At 36.6% G+C, this 23,106-nt stretch overlaps 1 protein-coding gene across 1 annotated transcript in view; it reads right to left on the bottom strand.

Moving 5' to 3' along the window:
- LOC120086959 (midasin-like protein) overlaps positions 1-23,106 on the bottom strand; it is a 51,030-nt gene that overhangs the window by 27,626 nt on the left and 298 nt on the right. The window contains exons 2-26 of the mRNA XM_039043780.2: positions 21,547-21,815; positions 20,979-21,295; positions 20,283-20,367; positions 18,173-18,432; positions 17,887-18,093; positions 17,510-17,679; positions 16,668-16,777; positions 16,454-16,573; positions 15,793-15,871; positions 14,980-15,102; positions 14,787-14,883; positions 14,616-14,712; positions 14,393-14,527; positions 14,186-14,242; positions 13,935-14,111; positions 13,721-13,846; positions 11,881-13,638; positions 11,422-11,489; positions 11,135-11,339; positions 10,938-11,036; positions 10,563-10,859; positions 9,500-9,693; positions 9,364-9,418; positions 4,485-4,635; positions 3,501-3,574 (exon numbers count right to left, since the gene is read on the bottom strand). Coding sequence (XP_038899708.1) covers positions 3,501-3,574; positions 4,485-4,635; positions 9,364-9,418; positions 9,500-9,693; positions 10,563-10,859; positions 10,938-11,036; positions 11,135-11,339; positions 11,422-11,489; positions 11,881-13,638; positions 13,721-13,846; positions 13,935-14,111; positions 14,186-14,242; positions 14,393-14,527; positions 14,616-14,712; positions 14,787-14,883; positions 14,980-15,102; positions 15,793-15,871; positions 16,454-16,573; positions 16,668-16,777; positions 17,510-17,679; positions 17,887-18,093; positions 18,173-18,432; positions 20,283-20,367; positions 20,979-21,295; positions 21,547-21,651 — 5,166 coding nt within the window. The 5' untranslated portion in view covers positions 21,652-21,815. The remainder of the gene's footprint in view (positions 1-3,500; positions 3,575-4,484; positions 4,636-9,363; positions 9,419-9,499; positions 9,694-10,562; positions 10,860-10,937; positions 11,037-11,134; positions 11,340-11,421; positions 11,490-11,880; positions 13,639-13,720; positions 13,847-13,934; positions 14,112-14,185; positions 14,243-14,392; positions 14,528-14,615; positions 14,713-14,786; positions 14,884-14,979; positions 15,103-15,792; positions 15,872-16,453; positions 16,574-16,667; positions 16,778-17,509; positions 17,680-17,886; positions 18,094-18,172; positions 18,433-20,282; positions 20,368-20,978; positions 21,296-21,546; positions 21,816-23,106) is intronic.

The following is a 23,106-nucleotide window of genomic DNA, read 5'->3' as shown; positions in this document are numbered from 1 at the left end:
ATTGACGATCATACCCGTCTAACCTGAGTTTTCCTTCTGACAGATAAAACAGAAGTCACTTCAGTTTTCCAACAATTTTACAATTCCATAGAAACCCAGTTCAACGCTAAAATCGCTATTCTCAAGAGTGATAATGGTCAAGAATACCTTAGTAACACCTTACGACAATTCCTCATCTCCAAAGGTGTTGTCCATCAGAGTTCCTATGCGTACACTCCTCGACAAAATGGAGTGGCCGAACGGAAATACTGTCACCTGGTCGAAGTTGCCGCTCTCTTATGTTCAAACTCTCTTCCCTCTTATTTGTGGGGTGATGTTATCTTGACAACAGCCCATCTAATAAACCGCATGCCATCCCAAGTCCTCAAATTCCAAACTCCATTAGATTTCTTCAAAGAGTCTTACCCAAACTCTAGACTTCTTTCTGATATACTCCTTCGTGTCTTTGGTTGTGTGGTGTTCGTCCATACACACGGACCTAACTGTACCAAGTTTACCCCTCGAGCACAAAAATGTGTTTTTTTAGGGTACCCTCTACATCAGCGTGGGTACAAGTGTTACACCCTCCTTTCAGAAAATACTTTGTCTCTATGGATGTGACCTTCAAAGATCATTCATTCTTTCCCAATGGTTCTCTTCAGGGGGAGCATTCCAGTGAAGAAACCAATTGGGATCCCAGCCTTTCTGCTTTACCTGAATCTGAACTCATCCTTGATGTCAGTATCAGTACTAACGCACCTATCCTCCCAACTGAACAAGTCCCTTGGATCACATACTATAGAAAGAATCTCAGGAAGGAAATAGCGCCACCTGTTATCTCTCCGACTCCAGTTCATGAGTTTGAACAGAAATCGGTTCCAGGTACTAGTAGTCCTATCCTTGATCATGATAATAAATGTGATAACACTGATGCTTGTGTTGAAAATGTTGAGAGCAAAAGCAGGGAAGATAATGCCAGCAAGGATGTGATTGAGGTTGATGATGGTGCAGAGACAGATGAGTGTGTGACTCTTGAGGACATGGTAGAACCTGGAAAAGAAGCTTCTCTTATTCCCGCTAGAAAAAATGTTGAGAGTGGGAAAATAACAGAACCGGAGGGAGAATGCAGTATGTCAGAAGAAAATAAAGATAGAGATGAATCCCTTGATCTTCCGATTGTCCTAAGGAAAGGTACGAGATCATGTACTAAATATTCGTTGCAAAGTTACTTGTCCTATAGTAATTTATCTCCTGAGTTCAAAGCCCTCACTACAAGCCTAGACACAGTGGTGATACCAAACAGTATACAGACAACATTGGAAAGTCCTGAATGGAAAGAAGCAGTTATGGAAGAAATGAAAGCTCTCGAGAAAAATTATACGTGGGATCAAGTCAATCTTCCAAATGGTCATAAAGCAGTCGGATGTAAATGGGTGTTAACAATAAAGTATAAGCCCGATGGAATTGTTGACAGATGCAAAGCCAGATTAGTGACCAGGGGTTTTACTCAGACGTTTGGGGTTGATTATTCAAAGACCTTTTCGCCCGTTGCAAAGCTAAATACAGTTCAGGTCCTCTTTTCTATTGCAGTTAATAAGGATTGGTCCCTTCACCAGCTTGATGTGAAGAATGCTTTTCTCAATGGAGAACTGGAGGAAGAAGTCTATATGAGTCCTCCCCCAAGATTTGAGAAACAATTTGATCACCGAGTTTGCAGATTGAGAAAGTCCTTATATGGGCTAAAACAGTCACCAAGGGCTTGGTTTGGCAGATTTACTATGTTTGTAAAGTCTCAAATATATAAACAGGGTCATTCTGATCATACTCTATTTACTAAAAGGTCTGTATCCGGGATAATCGCAGTTTTGATTGTTTATATTGATGATATTGTTAATTCAGGTGATGATACCTCAAAGATTGACCGATTGAAGGCAAAGATGGCTGAGGAATTCGAGATCAAGGACCTTGGAAAACTAAGGTACTTCCTCGGAATGGAAGTAGCTCGATCAAGAGAAGGAATTTCAGTTTCCCAACGGAAGTATACTCTGGACCTACTCAAGGAAACAGGTATGACGGGGTGCAAACCAGTTGATACCCCTATAGAAGCCAATGCAAAGTTAAGTAATATGAGTAAAAGTGTTCCAGTGAGCAAAGAAAGATATCAGCGACTTGTTGGGAAATTAATATATCTTTCTCATACTAGATCTGACATCTCTTATGCAGTAAGTATGGTAAGTGAGTTCATGCAGTCACCATACGAAGAACACATGAGGGCAGTAGAGCGCATTTTGAGATATCTGAAAACTTCTCCAAGGAAAGGCTTGATGTTCAGGAAAAATGAAAAATGATGTATCGAAGCTTACACCGATGTTGATTGGGCAGATCTGTAGTAGACAAAAAATCAACATCAGGATATTGTACCTTTTTGTGGGGCAATCTTGTTACATGGAGAAGCAAAAAACAAGGTGTTGTTGCCAGAAGCAGTACTGAGGCAGAATACAGGGCCATGAGTCTGGGAATCTGTGAAGAGATCTGGCTTGAAAAAGTCATGAAAGACCTTGATCAAGAGCATACCAGTCCAATGAAACTCTACTGTGATAATAAAGCAGCCATAAGCATAGCAAACAACCCTGTTCAACATGACAGAACAAAGCATGTGGAGATTGACCGACACTTTATCAAGGAAAGACTCGATAGTGGCAACATTTGTGTTCCTTATATTCCCTCCAATCAATAAATTGCAGATGTCCTAACAAAGGGGCTTTCCAAACAGTTGTTTGATGTGTGTATGAGCAAGTTGGGACTTGTTGACATCTACGCCCCAACTTGAGGGGAGTGTTGAAATTAGGGTTTTGCGCTCTAGGGGCAATTTTGTCCTTTTCATTGTACCCTAGGATTTCCCTATTCTCTATTTAAGTTGTTGGTCTACTGTACTCCATTGTATCAGTTTCTAATAATAATTCCCTTATCCCATGGTTTTTCTCCCTAATTAGGGTTTTCCACGTAAATTCTTGATGTGCTATTTTCTTTTCCCTAATCTATTTTTCATCAATAATAATAATCTATTTGGGGTGCATATTATTTTAGCCTGAATTATAATAATTTGTGTTTAAGCTGCAGACTATTTTAGTCTAGATAGGAAATAGTAAATACCGTATCAAAGGGGGATTTCAAATAGAATGATTGTAATTATATGTTATAATCAGTTGTAGACACCACTATTACATTTGGAGCTCCAAACTAGAGTGGGTTATAAATTATAATAGCTCACTCTAACTTAAAGTTGGAGGCCCAAACAGCCCGTAAGAGTTTCTTTGCTTTGTCTATATCATTGTTTTAATGTTGCTCTGCTCACTGAATTTCACTGATATAATGATATGGTTCATACTGTTTCCTATCAAATAATTATTTTATTGCTTCATAGCAATTAACTATCAAGAAAAGAGAAGGTATAGTACAACCAAACCCCAGAGAAAAAATACCCAAGTCATATAACATGAGGTTAACAGAAGATTGACAACCTTTAGTTTCTCCAAAAGAAATGTAAAGCATCTTTTCCGCAATTCTTCAGCATCTCTTTTTGACATACCAGTCCCTGAGAATCAATATAAGAAAATGAATTTCATCAAAGAAGAAGAAAAGAAGCCACACATCTATAAACAAATGGCTAATAACTTATAAACAAGTACCATAAGCAACCAATATGAAGAAAGGACAAGACTAAAACGCAATTCACAGGTTAAGAATAAACATATGGCTCCTTTTTCTTATAATTCCTGAGCAACTTGGGAGAGGGAAAGGTTTTCCATCCAACACATTTGATTACCATCCAACACATTTGTAGCTCCATTCTTTAATAATGGAATTCGTGTTTCTTATAAAAAAAAAAGATATTACTAAAAGAAAAACAGGTAATGGGGTATGGATCTCAGTTTATAATCTTTTATGCACACTCCTGATGGGAAGGACATTCTAAAATTTGACAAGCCTGGCAGACCACAAAAGAGTAGGTAGAAACCAAATGTTCAGAACACAAGTTAAAAAGTTGAAACAACAGTAATTACAAGCAAGAAAACACAGACAAGATCCAAGAAATAATACACTAAAATTTGAAACACACCAGCCTCAACCTCTGTGTTTTGGCTCAAGTATAAAACTAATTGGTTCCAGTTGACATTATAATGTTATTCACCCGTTTATCATTAGCTTAAAAAAATGTGTTCCCTTGGCTTCATGCTGCTTAATTCTCTATTTTTACTCTACTTGCTTCCACTTTTTCCATTCCATTCCCATTATTCTATCAAGCTTAGTCCCTGATTAGGATTTTCTACTGCGTTTCTCCAACAAAATTGCAAGCGTTCAGATATGATTATAAAGTATAGGAGTAAAATAATTTATGTCATATTTGGGTCTCCTAAGCATAAGCATAAATATCCCATAAAAATATCATTTAAGAATGCAAGAAATTTAGTAAGCAGATAACGATGTAATACTGTAAGATTTACCTAAACTTAAACCATCTAGCAGAATAAGGAACGCTCCATGAAGGAATGCATATTCAGGCCCTAGATTCCTCGAGGTTGAGTCAATAAAGGAAACCCAAGAGAGTAGATCTCTCACTGTGATCATTCTCCCTGACCGAAGGTGATTAAACCACTGTAATAAAAAAGACAACAATTTAATCAACAGTTGAAAGAAATAAACCAAGCTTCGGACTTGGTCAGTTATTAATCAGTTGTGATGGTTGGTCATTTGCAAGTTGGGCAGTTGAATATTGGGACTTTAAACCTAGCAACTACTACCGACTAATAAGATGAATGACATATTTTCAGGAAATAAACAGATATATTCTTCAATAAAAATCTCTATTCGGTATACCAATTTTGGTATCAAAGCTTGGAAATTTGATCTGTTCTGTAGCAATGGACCATCTCAGGAAGATGTCACGCTTTAAACCTTTCAAAAACTCCACATGCAATTTACATTTTTTTTTAATTTAAAAATATACAAAAAAAAATAATAAAAATAAAAACTGAAGCATTTTTTTATTGAATATTCGTCCTTGAACTGACATGAGATACCAGGGACAAGTAATCCGATCTTCAGGTTTTCCTTTGCTACATCCGTGTCTTCATACGCTAGCACCATGGTTGCAGGAAAATGGTCTCTGTATTACGGCCATTCCAACCACATCCAAAAAGGCCAGGAAATCCAACCCCAAATCCACAAGACTGAAAAGGGAATTAAAAAATCTATATTCCACTATCGACTACAATTGAGATCCTCTGCCCCTGTTATGCAAGGGTCGCCCAACCAAAAATGATTATTTTTCTTGGAATGTTTGAGGCCTCTGCTCGAGGAAGAAAATAGCTTTGATAAAGGATCTTCTCAACAAAACCAATGCTACCATCGTCATTTTACAGGAGACCAAAAAGTCAGATATTGACTGCCTCTTTATAAAAACTATTTGGAGCTCCAGACACATTGCTTGGACATCTTTGGATGTGGTTAACAAGGCTGGCGGCATCATCATTATCTGGAACAATCCATCTGCTCATGTTGATGATGTTTACAAAGGTACCTATACTCTTTCAATTCGGATTACTCTCACGGATGGCTTCTCTTTTTGGCTGACAGGAGTTTATGGTCCTAAGTCCAGCGTTAGAGTCTGTTTTCGGAAGAGTTATATGACTTCTCTTTTATGCAATGATCATTGGATCCTTGGGTGACTTCAATGTTACAAAGGTGGTCTTTTGAGAAATCTAGTAGCAAACCAAAGACCACCAGTATGGGTATGGACCTCTTCAACAAGTTTATTGAGGATTGTTCTGATTGGCCCCCCTCTTTCTAATGGCAAATACACTTGGCCCAATTTCAGAACTCCCCTGGTTATGACTCTCGTTGATCGATTCCTTATCTCCGAAGAGTGTATTAACAAATTCAAGAGTGATATTGTTAAACGGCTCCATCAGTTAACCTCCAATCACTTCCCAACCCTCCTCAGTTTGGGCATACAGAAATAGGGTCCTAGTTACTTCAAATTTGAGAATATGTGGATGGAGCATCACTCCTTAGCTAACTTACTTTCAAACTGGTGGCATCATAATCTATTGTCTGGATGGCCCGGCCACAGTTTTATCCAAAAGCAAATGAGTCTCGAGCAAATCTTGAAAGCATGGAATAAGATACTTTTGGCTACACACAAACAAAACAGAATGATCTCTTGAAAGACACAATAGATTAGATGAAATTGAAGAATCACACAACCTTACCCAATCGAATGAATTATCCGATCTTTCTTTTTTGGAAGACATTAGATGGAGACAGAAATGCAAGCTCAAATGGGCCAAAGACGGGGATGAAAACAGCAAATTATTCCATCGTTACATGTCATATCGCAAAAGGAAAAACACAATTGTTGAGCTTTTGTCTAGACGGGGCCATAGCTTAACCAACGACAATGACATTGAAACAAAATTTCTTGATTTCTACCGTGATCTTTATACCAAACTACTGGGGACTAGATCTCTCCTATACATTGGCAATTGGGACCCTATCTCCACCGAACAAGCAATATCTTTGGAAGCTCCCTTCACGGAGGCAAAAATCTGGCATACTATATCAGACTTGAGAACAATAAGTCTCATGGACCAGATGGCTATACTTCTGAGTTCTTTAAAAAGAAATGGAACATCCTTAAGGATGATATTAAAAGGGTGTTCCAAGACTTTTGAGAAGTCTATTATCAACGCCAATCTCAACAAGACTCATATTTGTTTGATTGCTAAAAAGATTGATGCCAGGGGAGTTGGAGACTATAGGTCGATTAGCCTTACCACTTATACAAAGTCATTGCCAGAGTGCTTTCCGACCGTCTGAAGAAGATCCTCCTGCATACGATCTCCACAACCCAATTTGCCTTTGTGGAGGGTCGACAGATCATTGATGCCTTTTTTATTGCAAATGAACTGATTGACCTCTACTCTATCACTAATAGAAGAGGAGTGGTGATAAAACTCGATATTGAAAAGGCCTTCGATATGGTAGATTGGGATTTTCTTGATGAGATTATGAAAATCAAAGGATTCAATTCTACCTGGAGAAGCTGGATTTTGGGTTGTCTATCATCTGCAAACTTTTCCATTATCATCGATGGAAAGCCTAGCGGCAAAATTAAAGCCACTCGTGGCCTCAAACGAGGGGATCTCCTTTCTCCTTTCTTATTTACGTTAGTGGTTGACTGTCTGAGTCGTATGCAGGGGGTTAGACGATGCTCGAATTGAATGCTTTATTGTTAGAAACTCTGGCCTTCAAGTTAGTCACTTGCAGTTTGCTAATGATACCATCTTGTTCTCTTCACCGGATGCCGAAAAGCTTGCCAATTTGTTTGAGATTATTCGGTCATTTGAACAATCATCTGGTCTTCGTATAAACCACGCCAAATCTAAATTTTTAGGCATTAATATTGCAGAGGGAGATATTACATCTATGGCATCACTCTATGGCAAGTTTGGCACATGGCCCTCAACATATCTTGGCTTACCCCTTAATAACAAATCCTTCTCTATTCCATTTTGGGAGCCCCCCCTCATTGAAAAGATAGAGAGGCACCTTAATGGGTGGCATGGTAATTATATCTCCAAAGGTGATCATCTCACACTTATACAAGCCACACTGAGCAACCTCCCTACATATTACCTCTCTCTTTTTAAAATCCCCTCCAAGGCATCTGAACAGATTGAAAAGATGCACAGAAATTTCCTTTGGAATGAGAACAAAGACAAGAGAGATATCCACTCAATTAACTGGCAAAAGGTACAACTACCAACTATAGAAGGGGGTCTCAACTTGACTGATTTGAAGAAAAGAAACAAGAATCTTTTGGCCAAGTGGATCTGCAAATATCACTTTGAGGAAGATGCCCTTTGGAGAAGCCTTATTGACGCTAAATATGGCCTTTCCAACCACAAAGCAGTCGGTTTAGAGTGGCAAAAGGCCCATCGAAGTGCATTGCTACTTGCTAGGCAAATTGATCTCATTCATAATCATTGTCACATTGTTGGCAACAGCAAATGTACTTCTTTTTGGAATATCACTTGGGTCGGAACCACTGCATTTAAGGATGTCTTTCCGAGTCTATATGCACTCTCAAGGAAAAAAGAGGCTACCATAGCCCAATGTTGGCACAATAGCTATGAAGCTTGGAACCTTGGTCTCAGAAGAAGTCTCAATGATAGTGAAATTAACAAATGGTTTGTCCTATCCACTCTTCAAGTGCCACCAAACAGCCAAATGGTTAAGGATTCATGGAGATGGACCCTTGATAAATCCGGCAAGTACACCACAAAATCTCTCTCAAATCATCTTGCATCAAGTGGTATAGATACAAACGCTGCCCTCTATAAAAACATTTGGAGAGGCCATATCCCAAAAATACTCCATTTCTTTTTTATGGGAAGTAAACCATGGAAGCATCAATACAGCCGACACCCTCATCAAATCGACCCCACGAATCGTGTTTGCTCCTAGTTGGTATGTTCTTTGCCATCACAGCTGTGAATCCATCATGCACTTATTGGTGTTTTGCTATTTTGCCAAAACTTATTGGGGAAGTCAGCCATGGAAGCATCAATACAGCCGACACTCTCATCAAATCGGCCCCATGGATCGTGTCTGCTCCTAGTGGGTGTGTTCTTTGCCATCAAAGCTGTGAATCCATCATGCACTTATCGGTGTTTTGTTATTTTGCCAGCACTTTTTTGGGGAAAGATCCTTACATGCTTCAATTACCATTTGGTTTTCCCTAATGATCCTACCAAAAATAACTATGAATAATAATAATTGAAGTAAATGATTTTTTTTTAATTTATAATTCAAGTTCACGGGTTTAACCATCATGGGTTAGCCTAGTGATAAAAAGGAGACATAGTCTCAATAAATGGCTAAGAGGTCAAGGGGTTCAATCCATGGTGGCCAACTACCCAAGAATTATTTCCTACGAGTTTTCTTGACAACCAAATGTTATAGGTTCAGGCAAGTTGCTACGAGATTATTTGAGATGCACGTAAGCTGGATTGAACGCTCACGGATATTTATAAAAAAAAAAAAAAAAAAAGAGAGAGAGAGAAAAAACCAAGTTCACCGGTTTTGAACATTGCAACTACTTTGTTTAGAAATTTTCCCCTTTCTTTTGTAAAATGAAGATACTCTTGTACTTCTCATTTATGAAAATTAGAAAAAAGAAATTAAAAAAGGAACTCTTGTAAAAGATCCTGGGACAAAACAGAATAGTGCTTGAAATTAATAATAAACTATAAATACACAAAGCAAAAGCAATTCTTCCCTAAAAGAACAATTTTTTTTCCATAAAGCAAGGGAACATACCTCCCAAAAATTTAACATTAGATCCACCAGATGCTTACCTCCAGGGTTGGAAATCCTGTAAGAAAATATGCTTGTAAAAATCATAGAAGATTACATTAAAATTTGGTGCAATGGTAAGAACATGCTGAGACCCTACCTCGTCAGCGCAATACTTCTGAGCTCATCAAGCTCCCCAACAGGAGGAACCCATATCTCCGTAAACCTATTACGAAGGGCAGGAGATAGTTCCTTCTTCCCATAATCACCACCAGGATTCATTGTTGCAAAGAGGCAGAATTCAGGGTGAGCAGTCACCGTTTCCAGAAATTCTCCTCCTTTCTCAGCCAAAGCCTACAAATTAAAGCACAAAGTAAACAATAGTGCAACATTCAAAACAACATGGTAAGTATTACAATAGGTACAGCAATAACAAAGTAGCATGAATCCTGAACTTGTATAGAGAGCAAAATATTTTTAAGGGAAGTGATTGCTAATTGCAGAAAGATCCCAACCAGAATTGAATTTCACATCATCTGCCGATCATATTGTCAGCCATGTAAAACAGTAAAGCTAACTACCCTAATGCTAGTCAAAACTATGAAATAAAATTCAATAGTGTTTTCTTTTCCATTTTTATGTGTGGAAGGGCGAGGATACAAACAGGGGGAATCGTATTTATACCATGAACGAACATATAAGATAAAATAGAAATGAAACCAATATAGAGAAAATAACAAATTAGTGGGTCAGAAAAATAATGAAAACTAAACATAAATGTTTCCAAGAACATTGAAAAAACAAAATGAAGTGAAACAGAGTGTCCTTCAAACATTTTCCAAACAAGTCCTAAAACCTTCCAAAGCCAAAAGCGTAGGCAGACCTACATTTCCCCACCAACGTTTAAAATGCAATAGTTTCTTACAAGATCTCAGATAAAAGCTACAGTAGCCAATCCACTACTTGTTAGCTTTTCCATTAAAAACGACGGTCCATTAAAAGATGTGAAGAAATAAATCTTGCTATTCTTTCAAGCTGCTGAATTATATTTGAAAACAACCTCTTTCAAAAAGAAAAGAGAACAGGCACATGTATATATATTAGAGAATGGCACAACTGTTAAAATCCGGCAACTTTTTATATCAAATGAAAATATGACCATTAAAAAAAAATAAGCACAAAATGGCAAAACAGGCAATCATAGAATAGGTTAGTAATATTACCAGCTTTCTTTCTGGTTCCAACACGCTGTTAATTCTTTCAAGCACACTATCATCAGCAAGAGAAATTTCATCTATAAGAAACATATCACCATCTCTCATTGCCTGCACCAGTGGCCCATCCTGCCAGGTGAAAATTGTCTGCCACTGTTTATGCAACTCTGCAAGCTTTTTTTTTATATGCTCAAGCTCCTCTACGCATAGCCTTTGACAGTTCTCCCTGCCTTCTCTAAGAATTTTCATGATCCGGTCCAACGAATCAAGGGTTAAAGACGTTTGACCTATATCAGAAGAAATGGACTAGAAAAGCAAAATTATTAGATAACCTTCACATAGAACAGAAGTATTAAAAAAATAAAAGGGCAAAAAAAAACTTACAATCCCAAGATCATACTCGGATATCTTCGATATCAACTCGTGAACTTCTTTTTCATACTGTGATGTAAGCTTTGATCTCTCTCGATTAGGGTAAAAGCCCTGTAACAGTTCATAGTTATTAGATTAAGGAACGGTGAAAATTCATAAAATTCAAGCCCCATAAGCTAAAGTAGCAAGCATTACAATAGATAACACACCCCAATGAAGTCTGATGTCTCCGTGTATTGATGGCAATTCAAAATGTGTAATTTCTTCTTCATGTGAGCACTCAAAAGTTGACAAATGGTCGTCTTTCCACCCCCAGTTTCACCAACCAAGAGAGCAGGTTCACGGTTTCTGCCATTTTTATAGCATCTTTCCACAAGAAACCATAATCTTTGCATACTCTTGGTCAAGGTAATACTGCAATTAAAGATAAATGTCAGGATAATGGCTCATCCAAGCTACCAGAACAAAGTGGGAAACAGGGTATTTGAGCACTTGCTTTGGAAGAATCCTTGAAATTACCGCACCATCACTCATTCTATATGAAAACTCCCCTCCATTAGGGTCCTGGAACAAAATAGTGGATATCCTTCGTTAAGCATAAGTTTTCAGTAATCAAATGAACAAACACCTAAGTGCATAACATCTGACTATGCAATGCATTTTTATGATATACTATTATTCACTTTCGTCAGTCACCACAAGACATTCATGCTTTCCAAAATGTCTGCTAATCATACATCAATTATCAAAACCATCAAACCAATACAGGTGCCAACAAGAATGGGCAAGGAGGAAGGAGCTTCCTACTAAACATGTAAACTTTTTAGTCTTCATAATCCTTTCTAACAAGTAAATATAGTTTATTTAGCTAAGAGTGATTCATTTTATTGAAAAAGCATACTACAAAAGACCACATACACAAATAATCTGAAGAAGCAGATAATGATAAAAATACCTGCTTATACAAGTCCTCAATCGCAAGTTTAACTCGGAGATTTCTCTCCAGAACATCTCGTACTACAGATTTCTCATCCAGATCGCGTAATCTCTCTGCTAAAAGATAATAACCATCTCTAGCTAAATCTTCATACGAACATCCAAATTCCTTAAAACGATATGCCCAACGAAACAAATCTCGTGGTGTTATAAACCCATGCTTTCCAGAAAATACTTTACTACTTTGCCTGAATAACTGCAATTCTTTCATCACATCTACCATTTTTTTAGCATAGTTTTGGGGGATTTCACACCTTTTCTCAACTATTGTGCTCAACTCGTCTTCCGGTATTTCATCCACATGGATCTCCACGAAACGATTGCGAAAAGCTCGAGAAAGCATTTTACGACCACCATAGAGAGTTGGAGGGTTTTGGGTTGCAAAGAGCATAAAATCTGGATGTGCCTGTACAGTTTCCCTGAGTTCAGGAACAAAAAGTTCCCTATTGTCATCAAGTAGCCGATTCAATGCTTCAAGAACATCAGATGGAGCCAAGTTAAGTTCATCAAGGACTATCCAGTAGCCATTCCTTACAGCCTTAACTAGCATGCCTTCTTGAAACACAAGATTGCCAGAAGAATCAGTTAGGTAAGTGCCTAGATATTCCTGCAGATCCGTGTGTTCATGATTATTGATCCTTACAAATTCATGACCTGTAAGTGCAGCAAGGTACTTAACTAGACTAGTTTTCCCACTCGATGTGGGTCCTTGTAGGAGGACAGGATATCGTTTAATCAACACAGCACGTGCCAAGTTCCTAAGATGCTCCTTGACACTCTTAGTCAATACATAATTCTCAGAAAGATCTGGATGGATGTCCTTTTTTGGAGATAAGTACGCATCAAATGATATGTAAGGAGGTAATTTCCCCCCCAACAAATGTGATAAAATCAACTGGTGCACTATCTGTGAACTTGGATGATCCAACATGGTCAAGAAAAACATACAAAAACCATCATATAGTGCTCTGAGAAAGCCAAAACGTCTTTCAGCTTTTCGAGTGTATTCCAGAGCACGGTAAAGTGACCTTAAACTATATTGTGGCTTTTGATTAGCACCATCTTGTAGCCTTTCTTCAGAACCCTTTTTTACTGCTTTATAGAAATATACAATTCGATTTACTAGTTCCCGGTTAGCTTGGCTGTCATCCATGAATTGATTAATGAATAAAGCCAAATCTTCATCATCTAGCACATCATCCACAAAAAATTCTGTAAATCTACTCCTAAGAGAGACAGGCAAATCACGCTTTCCGGCATCGGTTGCAGGATTCATACAGGCAAATATCCGAAAATTTGGATGTCGGGATATGTAGGTGATGTCACCTCTTTCAGCCAAACAGAGTGAGCCAGTATCTCCTTCAAGGACTCCAATAACTCTCTGCAAAGTCTCAGGCGGAGCCAAATTAATCTCATCGAGTAAAATCCATTCTCCATTTCTAAGTGCAGTAACAAAAGCTCCTTCAACAAATGAAAAAACCATTCCAGATGACGCATCAATCTGCACATTCGCAGCATCAAGCTTCACAGAAAAATCTTCCCAACCTTTAATCGAATCTTCAACAAATGGCTTCTTCCGTTTTTTATCAGAACTAGCTCGCCCCGCTTCAACTGACTTCTTGAAAAATTTAACACCTTTCTCAAACCCAGCTAGTAGCATTTTCCAATTCTTATCTCCAAAATGCTTCTGCAAATGAGCTAAAAATTCCCCATTGACCTGAATTTTGAAATGGAACAAGCCGATTAAGAATACAATATAAGGCTAGCAACCACGAAAGAGACTCAAAAATTAAAAATACCTTAAGAGAGAATGTCTTTGAAAAGAGATCCTCAAACTCCTTGTAAAGGGAAAAACATATAAACTGTGCATCAATAGGTTTAAAACCACCTAACAAATCTGCAACGTCACTTTGCTGGCTCAAATTCTGAAACAACACGGTAATAATTTAAATTTTGATCTACTGAAAAAGTGAACAGATGGAAAAATAAAAAACAGATAAAGAAGTATTATACCAAGACAGTAAAATTATGACCAATCCTTCTTGCCAAGCTCTGCACAAGCGTAGTCTTCCCAGTACCAGTTTCACCAACCAGGAGGACAGGCTCATTATACTTAATAGAGCAAGCTATTCTCTCAAGCATGTGCAAAGAACTACGAATCTCAACAAAAGGCTGTATTTTATGTTTCAACTGCACAGTATACATAAGAATAAGCAAAGAACATAAAATTATAAGAGCACAAAGGTATATTAAATAGACTTAACAGTTGGTTGAACTCGTTGAATATCAACTCGGCCAACTCTTAAATTCGTGATTGAATCCTGAAATATATTTGTAAGAAACATAAAACAGAAGAAAGTATGTCATTCAAAAGGTAAAGATGAATACAATGCAATAAATCAGATAAAGGCTTCTCCAACATAAGCAAAAAAAAAAAAAAAAAAAGCATGAAACATTAAATGACGTGTAACCTGAATTGCAGGTTTATGTTGAGGGTACAGTGTCCCAGGTACTGAAGCATCTCCTAACCATAATTTTGCTATTTCCTTCATAATAGTCAACCGGTTCTCCGGCGAAGTTGAGAAAGCAGCAAATATATCAACTGCCTAAAATCAACTCACTAGTTAACCAACTTTCTATGGCAACACAACTTTCATAAGAAAATAAAGCCAGCATAGATATGAAGCATCAAACCTCCTGATATATGGACTGACGTTGATAAGCTGAAAAACCATCACCCATAAAACCAAAACCTAAACCTACAATGCGTTTGCACCATTTAAGAAGATCCCTGTCATGAAGAAGCATAACAACCAATTAAATCCAGATAACACCAAGCACCACACAGAATGACAAAAAAAATACCTCAATGAGAATCGGTTAGGATAACTAATAGAGGCAGATTCTTCACAGCGAAATCCTAGGAATTGTTGGGTATAAGAATTCACCTTTTCCAAGGTTTCTACAAAACGAATGAGAAAAGAAATTGATAAACCACAAACAACTCGGGCAATAAAAAGCAAGGTTCAGAAATCTCCATATAAGAATTATAACTCACCAACTAATTTTGAAGCAATAGATTCAAGAATGGGATACTGAATTATAACTATACTCTGCAAGTCCTCATTGTTTGGAGGTCCAATCATCACTTTCCTCCAAAGCATACCAATTGTACTTCCACCTGCCACCAAATAAAAGAAAAAGAGACAGAACTATCACTTCTAAGAACTTCTCCAATCAACAAAATGATGCACACAGGATATGCATAACCTTAATGAAACAATATGTGAATCTATTTATCAAAGAGAGGAGAAAAGAAGAGGGGGGAGCAGAAGATAGCTACATTGTGTCAACAAATTTCTTGATATATAATATTGGAAAGGCATCCCCATGGTACATAACTCCACATAGAACGGCTCCAAACCTCTCTGGTTTTCAAAAACATATGCACATGTGTGTGTGAGAGAGAGAGACAGACAGACAGAACAGAGAATTGATACCCAGAGAATTCAGAGACATAGAATGGAGGAAACTGATACCCACAGTAATTATTCAAGCATTGCAACCACAACCAAGAATCAAATACAGTCCTCTAAAATCGAACTTAATAACATCATCAGTCCTACAAGTACTGTAATAACTTTTAGGGCCTAAGCGTGAAGCATTGCATTAAAAGAGTAAATTTTAAAGTAAAAATGATTTTCTTTAACAAATAAACACACAAAAAGTAGTGAAAACCTCACAATGTTCTAAAAGTTCATATCAAATGTAAGTAGTTGAGTGTTTACAATGGATAAAATATTTATGCAGCAAAAATTGCAGTAATAAAATTGATAAGGACATCAAAATTACGCCAGATTAATTAACAAACCTTCTTTATTGCGAAGTTGATCGAGTCTAAAGGCCGATATGGTAGCAAAAAGCCTAAAATTTTCAGACACCCTGACTTCCTGCAAACATACCCCACAGTTTTCTAAATAAGGAACAAGTTCTATTAAAGAAACATAGGTACAATAGAAAACAATGATAAGCTAACCTACCGAAACAATATTTCACTTGCCAATAATTAAAGAAGGAACTAACTGCAAATGTGCATGGAAATCAAGAGGAAAATGCACAAATGACACAACATAAATACAAGAAGTTCGATCTGAATAAGAAATATGGGAGATGAAATAAGGGAGGAGTAAACAACAAGCAGGCTTTAAAAACAACTAAACTGAATGGTGAACCTTTTCCCCTTCCTTTTTGTCAAGGACATGGACATGTTAACGAGGTGAAACTACAGCAATAAATTTATTCTATTTTTAGTTCCACCCCTAACTTCTATGAGGAAATGTAGAATAGTTGTTCTCCCATTTCCAGCTCAAGCTAGAGCTCATTTTCTTAGAATGACAATAGAAACCAGGTTATAGAAGCATCGGACTACCCATTCACAGGGAAAAAATAATAATAATAAAAATGAGAACATTAAAAACTGCAATCATGTCAGCATGAATGTCGAAATCAATGGAGAAAGAAAAAGAAAATACCTCCCCACGCCCAGTTGAAAATGTGTTTCCACCTTCTAGTAATGGTAATAAAATTGACTGCACATCAGATGGCGCTTTGTCTACATCCTCAAAAACGACCCAGAGTCCATTCTGAACAGCCTGGAAAACCAACAAAAAAAGCAGAGAAGAGTTGAAATGACAAGCATATATGAATAGCAGAATGAACTTATCTTGATATGATAACAAAACACACCTGTGTAAGTGAACCAGGCTGCCATCTGAACTCACCAGGACGTTCAGCACAAATGTAACTTCCAATCAACATCTTACCGTCAATTTGGTCATCCATGTGGATAAAGAGAACTGAGAAAAGGAAAGGAAAAAAGAAACGGGTAAAAATCAAAAGAAAATAATCCTCACATGAGAACTTGCAATCATTTAAGAAAGATTTGTGAAGGTCATATGGTTTCAAAGAATATATTATATATTCAATAGAAGTCTGTCGAGACCTCTGAAAGGAGAAGTGAGAAGTAAGAGGGGAGGAAAAAAATGAAGTGGAGAGCAAAATAGGAACTCAAATCTCAAACAAATAAAGAATCAAAAAAATTTTAAATTAAAAATTGACGACCTAAAGCTATTTATAGCTCACAAATCCTGATTTAAATAAAACTCTAAAATGACTAAGAAATTCAACCATCCCCAGCTTATGAGATTCAAAATGCAAATGCTCAAGAAAGGTTTAGACAGCCAAGGGAATCGATGTGAGAACTAGTCTCGGAGATAATACAAAACTAAGAGAAGTTACCATAAAACTACAAGTAGGATAAGAAAAAGTTACTATAAAATATAAGGACAAGATAAAGAATATGCACATGCAAACGTATATACTTGAACAAAATTGTCAACAGACACAAAGCAGATGCGAACTTGAATAGCATTGCACATCTATAACAAAGGACCCTGCCATATATATTGTTAATCAATTGTTTTGTTTCCAACCAAAGAAAAAGGGCTCGAGTGTGACACAATATGTACCTATTAACACAGAAGTATACAAGGAAATCATGTCTACTGAACCATAAAAACAATTACTACCTTGGTTATGGCTATCACTGGCTATCTTATGTATGAGAGCAGATTTCCCAGCTCCAGGGGGGCCATACAAAAGAACTGGCCACTTTTGACTCAATGCCAACATAACCATCTCATAACCTTTCTTTATAGATGATGTCATTACAAATGAATTTTCAGCCTTTGGACTGCCCCTATATGAAGTAGGTAAATTATTGTATCAAACAAAGAAAAGGAATCACCAAATTATTGGAAAGTATTGCTAATGAAAAAATAGAGGATTGCAATAATGCAAACTTTTCTTCTGTTATTGCCAACAGAGAGAAAAAAAAAAAGAACAATTGGCTTTTTTAAAGGAAACAGAACTTAATAATTAGCCTAAATGGGTGTGTCAGTGCTACCATGTAGCAAGTCGTTGACTTCTCTTTGGTCGTTCAATCTCATCGTGATTCAAAAGAATGGCAGGACCACAGAAGCTAGAATTGGCAAGCAAACAGTTTTCTGAGTCAAAATCAGCGTTTACACCTTGAGAATACCATTCCTTCACAAATAACTCAACATAGGAGCCAGCTTTCTCCAAGGATACATCCTGACAAAATTCTTCCCATCTGCAAATGAAAAGGCGGCATGAAGCTTATAGAAGTAAGTTTTGTTATATAATAGAAACCACCAAGGTTCAGAGCAAACCGCAGTAAGCAAGGTAGTGTTTCTTCAGACCCGGACAACAAACTTATGGTTGCTTCATAACCCAATTTAAGCAATATTGATAGTATTTGTATCCCGCACCATCTTATGTCGGGTAAAAGTAAAAGTCCTGCATGGTCCTGGTCAATGTTTGATAGCAGCTTCATTAAGTCCAAGAAACACGACCAATCCCAAAGTTTGGTGAATGTTTCAGGCTCCACCAGTAGGAAGCGGTAAGACAACCGAACAGCAAGGAGTCCACCCTAGATAAGGGGAAATCAACAGATGATTTATGTTTTTGAAGATACAGCAGTACACTCTTGTATGACTTACATTCTTGGAGAAAGATGAATAGCGAGGCATAGAAATTATGGATTGTTGGATTAAAGAATTGTTTATATACATATACACACATAAGAAACAGGATTTATAGACAAAAAGAAAATGAAAGTACACCTTACAGGTAGGGGGATAGAAAACAATCCCATCTAAAAGAGCAATTACAAGTTAATCAAAAGAACACCACGATAATGCAAAAGAAATAACAACTGCAAGGCAACAAGTGGCCGTGTACTATACATGGCCACAAAATAAATGGTCTTTCTATTTCTTTAAGCTCTTTGGTAGAGTTATTTGGTTTTCATCCGTCCCAATAAGCCACAATAACACTCTAATCACACAACTCCAAAAGATTTTAGTCGGTCATTGTTTCAATAAATCCATCCAAGTAAGTGTTCACATACGCTCAATAAGTGTTGGCAACATCCCCGCATATTTCCATTCTATCTTTACAATCCCTAACAAAGTAGGTAAAGAGCGGGAATGACTATAAGAGATTTTCTGTTGGAGGGGCAATAGAAAGAGGGAACACAGTTACTCCACCTTTGGAGGCTGGCACCTTGGTCATTGGTAATGAGACTTTGTTAGCAGAGAGGATTCAAAGACGCCCTGCAGAAGGTGAACCCCTTTAGTATATTAATTCAAGAAAGTATGAGCATTACTCTAGCTGCTCATTAACTGGACGGGATTGTTATTATAGCAATCACAAAATAAAGACTTTAGCTGCTGGTTGACTGGATGGGATTGTTATTATAGCAATCACAAATTACCCAGGAGTGGTCACTCTTCAAAAATGGCTTGCAGGGGTATCCTTGTGAAATTATGGCAGGACAAATGGCTGATAAGGTCTTATAATATTTTTCTTTAGGACATGGCAAATACTACGCATATGTTAGAGACTGCTGAATTCATGAGACCAGAGAATGGAACCTTTACAAAATCAAATGATAAAGAGAGGGAGGAATGAGCCTCTCCTGAAATATTGAAAAATTCATTCCAAATGCTTCGATTATGATAAGTCATTATTCTATAGAGGCCTTAAAATCTGAATTGCAGAAGACAATGGAGAAGATACAAGCTATTGAAGAATTAAAGACTCCGTCTGTTATTGGTAGGCCCATCTTTGAAATCTCAATTGAACACAAGACAAGTCTCTTCCTTGGTTTGATCAATTTGAGTTTGCTCGGATTAAGGCCTCCTCTTGGTGCTCTATTCTCCAAGTCTTTTGCAGGATTCTCTATTCAAGATTTATGTTCAAATTGGAATGCCTTTATTTTTCTTACTTTGTTTTATGTATTATGGTAGAAGGATTACCTTTTTTTCTTCTTATTTTTGTCTTTGTATTTTGAGCATCACTCTCTTTTTATTAAATAAGTGATCATTTGTGTTTCCTTTTAAAACAAATATCATAAATCTTTATTCTTCAAGCTCATGGCCTTGTTTGTGTTTTCTGCGAGGTTTTATGATGTACGGATGAAATGCCTTAAAAGGATGAAGTTCTTGCCTTAAAAGGATGAAGTTCTTTATATGAACCTTAAGTCATGAAAGCATCCAACCTAAACGACAAGAATCAAACAAGACAGAACACCGTATTGTTCTTTCCAAATTTGGACCGAGAGAATGGCAGGGATGGCAACCATTTTTTTTTTTTTATTTCTTCTCATGGAAACCAACTTTCATTAAGAAATATACTAATCATATTCATAATACTAGACAAGCAAGCTCGTTTTAAACCTTACATAAAACACACAAACACGCATTCAGAATATCATACCTTGTTATAAACCTCAGAACTTGTTCCTTTGACCAAAATGCGGTGAAAAGGGCATGGAGCAAACTTGAAATAATTTAAAATAGTCCTGTGCAAAAACAGAAAATAAAGTATATTACAGAACACATTGACCATAGAAAACATGAATATGCACGCATGAAATTAAACAAACCCAAACTGAAATCAGTTAGTAAGTCAACAAAACATAAAGTTTGCCCACTCGTTCAGAAACCCAAGTAGTGTTTAAATATAAAGAACTGATCACCACAAGCAGAAAAAGCAATTAGACAAATTTAATGAACCAACGGTGAGAAAGGTAAGACAATTAAGTATTCATAACTCAGGTACTTCAAAAACACTTCTAAGAAACGTGGTTATATAAGTTCGAGAATTTGATGGCCAACCTTTAAGATCTTATTAAAAAGAATTCACCCATTTGTACTTTTTAAGGAATTGGAAAAAAATGGTTTCATGGCCACCCACAACCATGAAAGTCGTGATTCACGAACTAGTGTGGAGGTGGAGTTTAAAGATTGAAAAAGAAATAATATCAGCCATCAGGATACCAATGTAGCTAACTGGTTATTTAATTAATTATAATTGCACCAGAACTAGGTAAGCAGCAAACTATTCAATAATTAATTGAACTGGGACCAGATAAAAGCTACAAGCTGTAATCCAGCAGAGTAAGTGACAAACCCTAATAAGAAGGGGGCCAAATCAAGGGCACGGCAGAATGCCAGACAAGCAAGCTCATGAAGATCAATCCCCCTCCCTCTGTGGTCATAAAACGAAATTATATTGACTACTCCATCCAGCTCCTCTTCGTGAATTTCAGAGTCTGTGATATCTGAGTTTGATCTCAAATTGGGAACGAGTCTTAACAGTCCTATCACTCTGTCCACGATCTTTTGAGCTAATGGACAGAAACAGCCTAATAAACATATAGAATAATTTGGATTCAGAAACAGCTCTGCCGTAATACTCAAGACTTCCTCTTCAGTCACTGCATATCCCTACAAAAACCAGAGAACAAGAAGGATTATTAAGATGTGATTAGAGGCAGCGAAATAAATCCTTCCATTTCTGACAGCATCTTCTCGTATAAAATTAGAGGAACAGAGAATAACAGTTTAAAGTAAAAATGTTAAAATTGTTCTGTTTGCAATTCCAGAAACTATTTTAAAATGCATATCAAATGGTGAGATATAAAATGCATACACTCAAAACAATTGAACATCACATGTGCGAGTGATAAACAAAATACCTTTTTAATAAGCGTGTCAAACGGAGAGTGGTGTGTAAGAGCTGGGCAACGGGAAAGGAATCTTTCCAGTGCAAATTCAAGCTTAAAACTCCCATCAATTGCCATTGGAAACAAAATATCTCCTAACTCAAAAATCTGTAATAAAGTAAAGATATAATTAGTAAGGATGTAGCTTATTCACAAATATAACTGATAAAGTTGCCAAATATCTATAATTTAAGCCGGATAACGAATTCCAAAAGCAACTCTCCCTTCTTCCCAGCTTCAACCTGTCCATGTTACGTGATCAAACAATCAGTAACACATCAAAAGAAAATCTCCAAAGCAAATAATACAAATAATTAATCAAATTAAGAATTCAAAAATGAAAAAGATATAATATGACTCGTTCTCTAATTAAATCCAAACTTTTTATCAGTACAACCAAAGGGATAAAATTAAGCATTCCATTTTTAAGGAGAATATCGTGTCAATTATCAATGCGTTATTGTAAGAATCATATATTTCAAAATATTATATAAAAAATCGAGTTTCAATTACATATATATGGATTAAAAGATCACATTTGAAACTATTTTAAAAAATATCATATGCATTTTACTTTCTTTTTTTTTTTACAAAATTTATCTTTTTTTACAATATATGAGGTCGGGGATCAAGCTTCAGACTTTTATATTAATAGTAACGATTAATTGTTTGAGTTATATTTATATTGTACACATTATTGAAAGTAACAATTGTCTGCCAATGCGAGTGTAGCTTAATTGCATAAAGTTTGTGTTAGCGACTAAGAGGTTTGTAGTTCAAATTAAGTTGTCTATAAGAGTTGTTGGGTAGAAGGAAGATCGAGAGAAGATATAATTTTTTACTTATCTCTTTTAAAAGTTTAGGACTATTCCTAATTATTATTGTCATGTGGGGAAATAAGCATGTGGATAGCCAACCCAGACATACCGCAACATGCATAAAACTATCAAATTGAGCATCGCTCAGCTATATGAGTCTGTCACCTAAGATCACTGTGATTCAAATCTAGGTAAAAATTTTTTATGCTAATTATATCCTTTCATTATAATGATTTTCAATTATACTCTGATGGCAATTGTCTTTAAATACAGATGGTAGGGATGAGAGAGAGAGAAAAAGAAAAAAAAAACAAAACAAAACAAAAAATCTATATATGTTTGTGTGTTGTTTTTACATTGATGCATTAAATTCTGGTGTTTCATATTCCTGCGGTTATATTATCCTATGAAGCATTGCAATCAATTGATGAGTAATTCTAATGAATGCTTTGAATGATATTACTTTAAATACCATTATTATCCTAGTTCTAAAAATCTTTATATCTTCCACATTCGTGGATATATATATATAGTGTAGGTATGTATGTATGTATGTATGTATGGTTTATGTTTGTTCACTAAAGGAGAACAGGGAGAGTCCAGAGTTAGAAAATATGCGTGGAAGCTAGAGGTTGCTTTTAAGAGAGATTTCAAGAAGTGATGAAAATAGCTTTTTTCCATTTTAGAAAGAAAAAACGGAGAATGGAGGGGATGA

Source organism: Benincasa hispida, chromosome 9 (assembly GCF_027475165.1).
Source record: "Benincasa hispida cultivar pf3 chromosome 9, pf3_genome.v1.1, whole genome shotgun sequence".
NCBI lineage: Eukaryota > Viridiplantae > Streptophyta > Magnoliopsida > Cucurbitales > Cucurbitaceae > Benincasa > Benincasa hispida.
The sequence above is the reverse complement of the archived record's forward strand: the minus strand, read 5'-3'. Positions and strand labels throughout refer to the sequence as shown.